Raw genomic sequence first — 9457 nt, forward strand, 5'->3', positions numbered from 1 at the left:
CCAGGAAAGCAATGGAGATATTGCCTCACAGGTACAATCGAATTCAGAAAATCAAATGCTGGCATGATTTCACTCCACTGTAGGGGTTTCCTCTTCACAAACATCATTTTAATAGATGTGTCAATAATAGCTATCACTAATAGAAATCCTTTTCTATTGATATAATCTTCACATCAACCATAATAGTAAGTTACCATTATAATCACTTTATAAAACAAAAGTCTGAAATCAATTGTACAGCTCTCAGGTGGTAAAGTGAGAATTTTAGGGGATTTGAACCCTGCTCTCTCTGCCTCCAAGGGTTTTTTCCACTATAACCCAACACCTCACCGTGAATATCATATTCTGCTTAGCTAGGCTTGTGGCACATCAAATGTTCCCTCACCTTCTTTTTTTTGTTTAACTAATATCAATAATGTTGGAAGTAACATCTTGGTATATAAAACTCTATTTATAGTTTTTATGATTATATCTCCAAAATAGAGTCTTAAAATCTTATTGTGTTAAAGGCAGAAATATTTTTAAGACAATTTGTACATATTGCTAAAAGCTTGTAAGAAAGAATCAGGCTATGAATTACATAGAAATTGAAACCTCGTGAAAGGAATTTTTCTTACCATATTAAGTGATATTTGGAGGCTGACATTAATATTTTGTCTTTGAAGACATCCCCATTGAACATTTTTATTAGAAAATGAGACTGTTCAAATTATAATTCAATCAGCATAGCATTAGGCTTCCTACTTCACTTGTCCTTTATAAAACTCTTGGCCGGGTTAATAAATGAAAATGTATTCTTTGTTGCTAAATTTTAATTTTAAAGGGATGCTATAACTTTACTGTGTTTTAATCTACTAATTCTTCATTCTGTAGAGTGAACCCTATATAAGGACTGGCTAAGTCCTTGGACTAGAAATGGAAAGATATGGTAGTGGTTTTTAGATCTTATTCCCTTTTTTCATTCAGTAGTTATCTAGCTCCCACTTGAGGTCAGGCACTGTGCTAGTGTTCAGGATATAAAGGTGAATGATCACCCCTGACCTCAGCCTATGAACTAGCAAGAGAAACAGACACAGATAGACAAATTCTAGTACAGCATGACTAACACCGCGACCAAAGTAACACAGAGGAGCCACTTAAGTCAGCTTCAGGGAGGTCCTGGAACCTTTTTGGAGATGATGAGGCATAAGCTCCATCTATCTTGAAGAGAAGCAAAAGTTAGTCAGCTTTTCCCTAACATCCCCAGAGTTAATTGCTTCCTCATCTTTGTTCCTTTGTTAAAATATATCGTACTTATTTGTTTCCACATCTCACCTTTTTTTCTTAATGTTTATTTTTGAGACAGTGCGAGAGACAGAGTGCAAAGAGCAGAGGGGCAGACAGAGGGAGACACAGAATCTGAAGTGGGCTCCAGGCTCTGTCTGAGCTGTCAGCCCAGAGCCTGACGTGGGGCTCAAACTCACAAACCGTGAGATCATGACCTGAGCCAAAGTCATACGCTTAACCGATGCAGCCACTCAGGCACCCCTCCACATCTCACCTTCCTAACGGGCTGAATTTTGGTGTGTTTGGTTTTTGTTTCTATTTGGTTTTGTTTGGGTGTTTTTTTTGTTTGTTTGTTTGTTTGTTTTGTTTTGTTTTTGCTGAGCTTCTTGATGGGGAGGGTCTATATCCCTAATTAGCTTAGTACAATGTCCCAAGAATAGCAAGAATGCAATGAACATTTGTTGAATTATTTTGAAAGTCTAGCCATGTAGCTATTTCCTCCCCTACCTTCCTAAATATACCTTGACATTTATATAAATATGTGTGATTTTCCTTTTGATTGTAAAAGTAATACTGTTCAGCATACACCACTCAGAACGACTAGGAGAAAACGATGGAAAAATAACAAGCGATGGCGACAGATTTGGAGCAACAGGAAGCAGTAGAAATTGCTGGAAGCAGTAGAAATTGGTACAACCACTTGGGAAAACTGTTGGCACTATCCATAAAAGCTGGGTCATACTTCATAAGCCAGCAATTCCACTCCTAGGAATGAGCTCAACACAAACACATGCATATGGTCACCCAGAGGCACATTTTTACCAAAAGTGGGATTACTTAGAGCAGCTCCCACCTAGAAAATACACAGAGGCTCCTCAACAGTAGAATGGATAAACTTATCGTGGCATGTCACCCACAGCAAGGAAAAAAAACCTACAGTCAACAACATGAAAGAATTTCTTAAAAATTATTTTGAGGGCAAAGAGGCAGATTTTACTTTTAAGAAGCACTTACCACATGATTAGTTTTACATAAAGCATGCAAATAGGCAAAACTATTCTATACTATTAAAAGTCAGGAAGGGTCTGTTAGAAGTGGAGGATTAGGGGCGCCTGGGTGGCGCAGTCGGTTAAGCGTCCGACTTCAGCCAGGTCACGATCTCGCGGTCCGTGAGTTCGAGCCCCGCGTCGGGCTCTGGGCTGATGGCTCAGAGCCTGGAGCCTGTTTCCGATTCTGTGTCTCCCTCTCTCTCTGCCCCTCCCCCGTTCATGCTCTGTCTCTCTCTGTCCCAAAAATAAAAAAATAAAAAAAAAAAAAAAAAAAAAAAAGAAGTGGAGGATTAGTGATTGTAAGGAAATAGGAAGGGGAAGCTTCCAGAGGTGCTAGTAAGGTTCTGTTCCTGGATCTGGGAGCTGGTTATACGTGTATATTCGGTTTGCATCCTTTCTGTATCTTACACTTAAATCTTTTTTTAAAAATAATACATCTTATTTGAGAAAAACCTGGAAGACACAGAAATATTTTTAAAAATTTTAATCACCTACACCCCACTACCCAGAAATAATTAACATTTTGGATTATTTCCTACTAGTCTTTTTTTGGTTTTGAAGCCACAGTGTTTGTGCCACCTCCTCCACCTCTGCTCCTCATATATTCTCTCTCTCTCACACACACACATTTTGCCCAAATTGGGTTCACTTCTACTTAGTTTTTATTTTTACTTAAAAGCTAATCCATACAAATATTCGTTGCAAGCATGTTTTTTAAGATGCAGCAATGTATTCCATCAAATGTGCGTGTGTGCGTATACATCTATCCACAGTTCTAGGAATGTGTATTATATACTAAGAATATTTTATTAAAAATATTGTATGTATACGCATACACACTATATATTAATAATAAAACTTTTCAAATGTATAGTCCTAAGAAAGAAGCCACCGGGTCATGAACATTCTGTAAGTTCTACATTCGTTCTATATTTCCTTCCAGAAAGCTTGCATCCCACTGACTAGGTGTGACGGCTCCTTATATCACAAACCAACCTCGGCTCATTTATTATTGTTTCTATTTGTTTTTAAGAATGATGAGGCTTATAACAGGACTAAGGAATCTGCCGTTTAGCACACGAGGTTGCGGCGCTCGCCAGGACACAACTCTCAGCACACCTCTCCTTTCCAGGCGTTCGTGCTCACGACCTGCGCTTCTGCCCCGCAGTGCGGCCGCGCGCGCCTGGGCCCCAGCATCTCGCGCTGCCCGGTTGCCGTGGGAACGGTAGAAGGAGGCAGCGTCCGCAGACCTAGCTGTAAGCCGTACGGAGGCCCGGCCATGGAGCTGCCGGATCCGGTCCGCCAGCGGCTGGGAAACTTCAGCCGGACCGTGTTCAGCGACTCCAACCGGACCGGGCCGGAGTACAGCGACGGTCCTGGTGAGTGGCCGAGGCCCGGCGCAGCGGGTATGGCCTGCGGAGGACCTGGCGTGGGTTTAAGGAGCGGCCAGAGTTTGCCCGGACCTAAAATGGCGGCCTCGCCTTCAGCTGCTTTTCCGCAGTGCGGGAAGAGAGCCGGAGGAGGGGCCCACCGCTAGGTTGGGGTTGGGGCTGGGGCTGGGACTGGGACACTTCCAGTCCCGTATCCCTAACGGTCCTGGCCAGCGAACTGTAAGCCTAGCCGCTGAGGTGGCACCGGCCTTCCTCAGAAACTAAAAATATAAACACTGCCTTCGCAGCACACGTCCGGTCCCGCATCCTCCGCGAAGGCCGACGGTGTTTTTCCTCTGCGACTTCCGCTCTGGCGTTTGTGGCCAAGCTGGACTGAAAACAGCCCAGGCAGTCTCCCCTTCCCACTCCCCACCTTGGTTAAAATATCTTCTCTTCTCCTTTACTCGCAAAACGACCACGTTCCACCGCAAGTCCGTTTTCTGGCGGAAGAGATGGAAAGATTTTTTTTTTTTTTTTAATGAGTCCTGTTAAACCGCTATCCACTCCAGAATGGTAGCTGCCACAGTAGAATCGCTTTCAACAAAGCTCGCCCCCTTCCCTGCCATCTCCACATTCCCCTCACCATGTACAACTCTTTCCCTAAATCGGTAACAAAATACCACGATACAGCATTCAACTTGACGGCAAGTGGTAACTCTGTTTCCTCCAGAACAGTTTCCCTCCTTAAATCATGATGATAGACAACATACTGTCATCCAAATCCATGTGGTTTTTATCACTGAACTCTGCTGGGGAAATAGAAACCTTTTCCTCCTGCTTGGTGTAGGGACTTTTAAAAGAGCGCAGAGAAAAGTACGTTCCCATAGTTGCATTGTTTTCACCCTGAATTTAGGCCTCTTTAAGATTTAGGATGTACAGAGAAAAGTATAATGTGAAAAATTAGGTCAAGTCTCTGATTCTAAAGCGAAGCACTAAACAGGCACTAAAGTCTGGTGATGGAAGGTATCAGAGGTCAGCGGACATTTTCTCTAAAAGGCTGGTAACAAATATTTTAGACTTGCAGGCCATAGGTCTCTGTGGCAGCCATAGATAATGGTAAATGCATAGATGTGGCAGTGTTCCAATAAAACTTTATTTATGGACACTAAAATTTGAATTTCATATGATTCAGTGTCACAAAATATTATTCTTTGATTTTTTCCCCCAACCATTTAAAAATGTGAAAAACCATTTTTAGCTCACTTGCTATACAAAAAACAGGCAGCTGGCTGGTAGTTTGCCTACCCCTGATTTATATAATGTTTTAATTTAAATTCCGTTTACAGAACTCAACTGGTACTTTTGCAAAATTTAGTAAATTCATGTCTTGTGCTTTCAAGGTTCATTTACATATTAACTTGATTTTCAGTTGCATGATTATAAGTTTGAAATGCCGTATAGCTATAGCGTAACTCTTAAGATGCTCATGTACACAATTTCTAACATAAAAACTCCTTAGCAAAATTTGACTAATTTCTGCTCCAAAGGTATTAAAATTTTCAGCTTAATTTATCATTTCCTTCCCACATTTTCTTCCTTGTGGATCCGAAGTAGGTTTGATTATTTGCACTGTAATTACAAGTGTATATATACCATTACCATGTCCACTGACCTAGAGTTGTACTGTTATGAAAAAAAGAATCCTAGGCTGGTGAGTTGCCTTCAGGTTTAACAAATTTTAAGAATTCATTCTGTTATCACTGATAATGTAAAAAATAGGTACAAGCAAAAAAACAAATTAAATAGGTACAAGCAAAAAAAAAAAATAGGTACAAGCAAAAGTAGGTCATAATAACGGAGTAAAAAAAAAAAAAGTAGATTAATAATCAGGCAAATTCTTGGAGCTATAGGAAACCTTACTCTGAGAGACCAGGATTATTTCTTATATTTTAAAATTATTGAATGGCAGATATACTCAGCTGTGGAGAGAAAAAAAGTTTTTAAGAAATTTATTTTAGGGCCTTTATAAATTGTTACATTTAGGGCAATTGATTTCAAAATGCATTATCTGTGCCTAAACTGTTAGAATTTAGTCAAATTTAGAATGTATTTGTAGGGCTTAATTTAAAAAATCAAATTCTTAATTTAGGACCTTTCTCTCTTACATAGAAGCAAAAGGTATTAGGCAATCACCCTTAGATAAACGAAGCTCATGAATCACAAATATCTACATTGATGTATTTATGACAGTATGTTTCCATTCTTCCTGCTTGTACATATTTGGTATGCACCATGTGTATGGCAAGATTTTAGGTTCTATGAGTATCTCAAATTAGGGATTTGTGCTTACAATGAGTCTGTGTATTAAGTAAAAGAGAAGGAAAGGGGACTAATGTTACTGAGTGCCTGCTAAGTACCAGGCATGGTGGTAGGGTAAAGTAATTAATACTATCTCTAATCCTTGCAAGCAACCTGTGAGGTACTTTTAATGTTACCATTTTACATATGAAGAAATTGAGACTCAAAGAGGTTAAATAATTTATCCCAAGTGTGGCATTGAGGATTCCAGGGGTGTTTGAGGAGTTATGGGTTTACTTGGACTCCAAAGCTCCTGATCTCTCAGCGCCCTAGACTGTCTAGAGCAGGGGGATGTTCTTTGTTAACACTTTCTTACGCACAGGTTAGAAGTAAATACCTAGAGGGGAAGAGATTTCTACCAGGGTGGGGGAATAGGATCAAGAAAGGACTTACGGACAAAGTGGCATTAAATTGGGTATTAGTGAATGGATGGGATTAGAGTATGCTGAAGAGAGGTGTGTGAAAGGTAAGTTTTTATGTATTTTATGTGTTAATTTTATAGGCTTTTTACATAGAACTCTGCAAAGGAGGTTATGATCATTATTGTTACCTGTTCAATAGGATTCAAATTGATATTCCACATTTAATCTACACCATTAGTGTGCAAAAAATCAGCAGACTGTAATGGCAAATTGATGAAGTAATTGAAAAATACGAAACATACCTCTACGAGGGGTGCCTGGGTGGCTCATCAGTTGAGCCTCTCTGACTTCTGCTCAAGTCATGATCTCACGGTTCTTGAGCTCGAGCCACAAGTCACAGAGCCACAGGGCTCTGTGCTGACAGTGAAGAGCCTACCTGGGATTCTCTCTCTGCCCCTCCCTGCCCACCCCCTCAAAATAAACAAACTTAAAAAAAATAAGAAAGAAACATCCCCCCATGAAGCCAGTATATGAATTAAATAGTACTATGATAGATATTTCCTTTTGCTGTCAGTGATTATAAATTGGCTTAAAATTTGGAGTTTTGTTGAACCAACACTATAGATACTAATTTTAAGAAACTAAAGGACCTATAGGGCATTGACCAGAATTAGGAGTTTGGTTTTTTTTTCTGTCTGTTTCTTTTGTAGATAATGAAATGGTTTCCAGTTTGGCATTGCAGATGTCACTTTATTTTAACACTTACTTTTTCCCACTTTGGTGGGTAAGCAGCATTATGATGCTTCAGATGAAGGTAAGTCTGTGCTTTAATGCTTCTGCTGAGGTCACTTCTGCCCATTCCTGGCATTGTTACATTGTCAATAAAATTAAAGTTTTTAAAATTTATTTTCTATCTCAGGTCAGTTTTACTCTATGTGAGATTTTACAAACATGTTTATTTTTGTGTTCTTTTTGTTGTTTTTTAGTATTCAGTCTTGCCTGATTACTACAAATTCATTGTGGTCACTGTTATCATCATAATAACCTTAATTGAAGCTATCAGGTTGTATCTGGGCTACATGGGGAACCTACAGGAAAAGGTAGGCTCTTCTTTCCTTTCTCTCAGTGCTACACATAAAGACAATACGGGTTTCATAATGAGGAAAAGGCAGGGAGCTGTGGTAGAAAGAGCAAAGGCCTGCCTCCAACTTTACTAATTCTGTCCCTGTAGTCTGTTCAATCTCCAGAGCCTGGCTTTCTTTGTATATAAAATGGGGGAAATATTTACTTCAAGGTTTTTTGGGATTAAATGAAATAATTTATATAAAATACCCGAAGATAGTAAGCACTTAAGAATTGACAGTTTTCCCTCTTCTCCACCTGCCTTGAAATACATGGTCAATTAAACATGTTTGGATCCTGAATAAGAAAATGGGAGAGATTATAAACTCAGGAATCCTAGGCCAGACATGTTTTTCTGAATCATTGTGTTGCCTAAGCATTTACAGTTACCACAGCTTAGGGATAATGCTTAAAGATTTCTGTGGTTTTCTCAGCTCTTCAGAATTAGGCACCTACCGGTCTCACTTGTTATTTTCTAACCCAAGCATCCATTCCCCCCTGACATGTTGATTCCTGGTCATGCTTTTCTTTGCTTACTTACCTTCTCGCCTCTTCTTCCTTCTACCCAACTTCAACAGCGTACATCCTTGGACTCTTTCTTTCACCTAATCACTGTTGTCTTATTTCTTACAGTATTTAGTTCATGCCTCTATGTGATGCATTGAATTATTTATTAATGTATATCATTCTAGCATTGCCACATAAGTTAGTTTTCACTTTTAATCTAGACTGTAAGCCTTTGAGGACACTGACCATTTTCTACTCCTTTTGAATTACAGAGCTCATAATGTAGGTACCCAGTACTGCTGATCTATATAAATGAAAGACTGTACTTTACTGATCTGATTTACTCTTATTGTGTGTCGTTGCAGGTTCCTGAATTGGCTGGCTTTTGGCTTTTGAGTCTTCTGTTGCAACTGCCTTTAATTCTATTCTTGCTCTTTAATGAAGGCCTAACGAATCTGCCATTGGAAAAAGCAATACACATCATCTTCACTTTGTTCCTTACTTTCCAAGTTGTTTCAGCCTTTGTTACCCTGAGGAAAATGGTAAATCAGTTGGCAACTCGTTTCCACCTCCAAGACTTTGACCGGCTCTCTGCATACAGAGGAGGCACGAGAAGAATGAGATCCTGTATAGAAGAGATTTGACCCAGTGCTGTTGAGTGAAAAGCTGAAAGATCCTTTAGCAAGACTGTAAGAGGAACATATCAGAGATCTAGCATGAGAGAAAGGACAAAGCAAGTGTTTTGAACTGTATATTGTCTAGCTCTGAAATTCCAAAGCTGGGGGCAATGATAAGACTGATTGTACAGTACACGAAAGCAGTAAGTCAACCCTACAGCCTAGATATTGTCCACCTGGTGGACAAATATCTTAATATTTTTGTTGTTGACTTTTTCAGGTGTATAGAAATCTGCGTTGGTAGCACAGTTTACCAGCTTTACAGTAATATTTCTTGTTAGCACCTAAAACTAGAAACGTGTATATTTCTTTGAAGCTTGTTGGCTCCTCATGTCTTGGCAGTACATCTGAAGCACATGGCAATTCTTGTCAATATCCTGATGTATTAACTATATTTATAAACCAAGACACCAGATTTTGATGTATCCTGGGTTAAATTCTAACCCTACACTTAGCTTTTATATAGAGGTTAAAAACAGGTGGGTTATCATGGTATTTAGGAAATCATAAAATTGCAACTGTTATAAAACCATGTTAAGTATTTATAGTGGTTGTGTACAAAAATGTCTTTATAATAAATTATGAAATATTTATGTTAAAGTATCTACAACAAATCATTCCTGTCTTGTATAGCTCTTTTGGGCTATGGGTTTATTATTTTTATTACAGAGTTGCAAGGGAAGGAAATAGATAGATAGATAGATAGATAGATAAAGATAGATAGATAGATAGATAGATAAGGGAGC

General features: G+C 39.1%; 1 protein-coding gene across 1 annotated transcript; it reads left to right on the top strand.

The window, feature by feature from the left end:
* The first annotated feature begins 3425 nt into the window (after positions 1-3425).
* Positions 3426-8948, top strand: LOC125917939 (transmembrane protein 17). The gene is made up of 4 exons (XM_049624012.1): positions 3426-3694; positions 7116-7219; positions 7392-7505; positions 8400-8948. The coding sequence occupies exons 1-4, from the start codon at positions 3595-3597 to the stop codon at positions 8676-8678; spliced, it is 597 nt and encodes a 198-aa protein (XP_049479969.1). The 5' UTR covers positions 3426-3594; the 3' UTR covers positions 8679-8948.
* The last annotated feature ends 509 nt before the right edge of the window (positions 8949-9457 follow it).

This window comes from Panthera uncia, unplaced genomic scaffold, assembly GCF_023721935.1.
Source record: "Panthera uncia isolate 11264 unplaced genomic scaffold, Puncia_PCG_1.0 HiC_scaffold_320, whole genome shotgun sequence".
NCBI classification, from domain to species: Eukaryota; Metazoa; Chordata; class Mammalia; order Carnivora; family Felidae; genus Panthera; species Panthera uncia.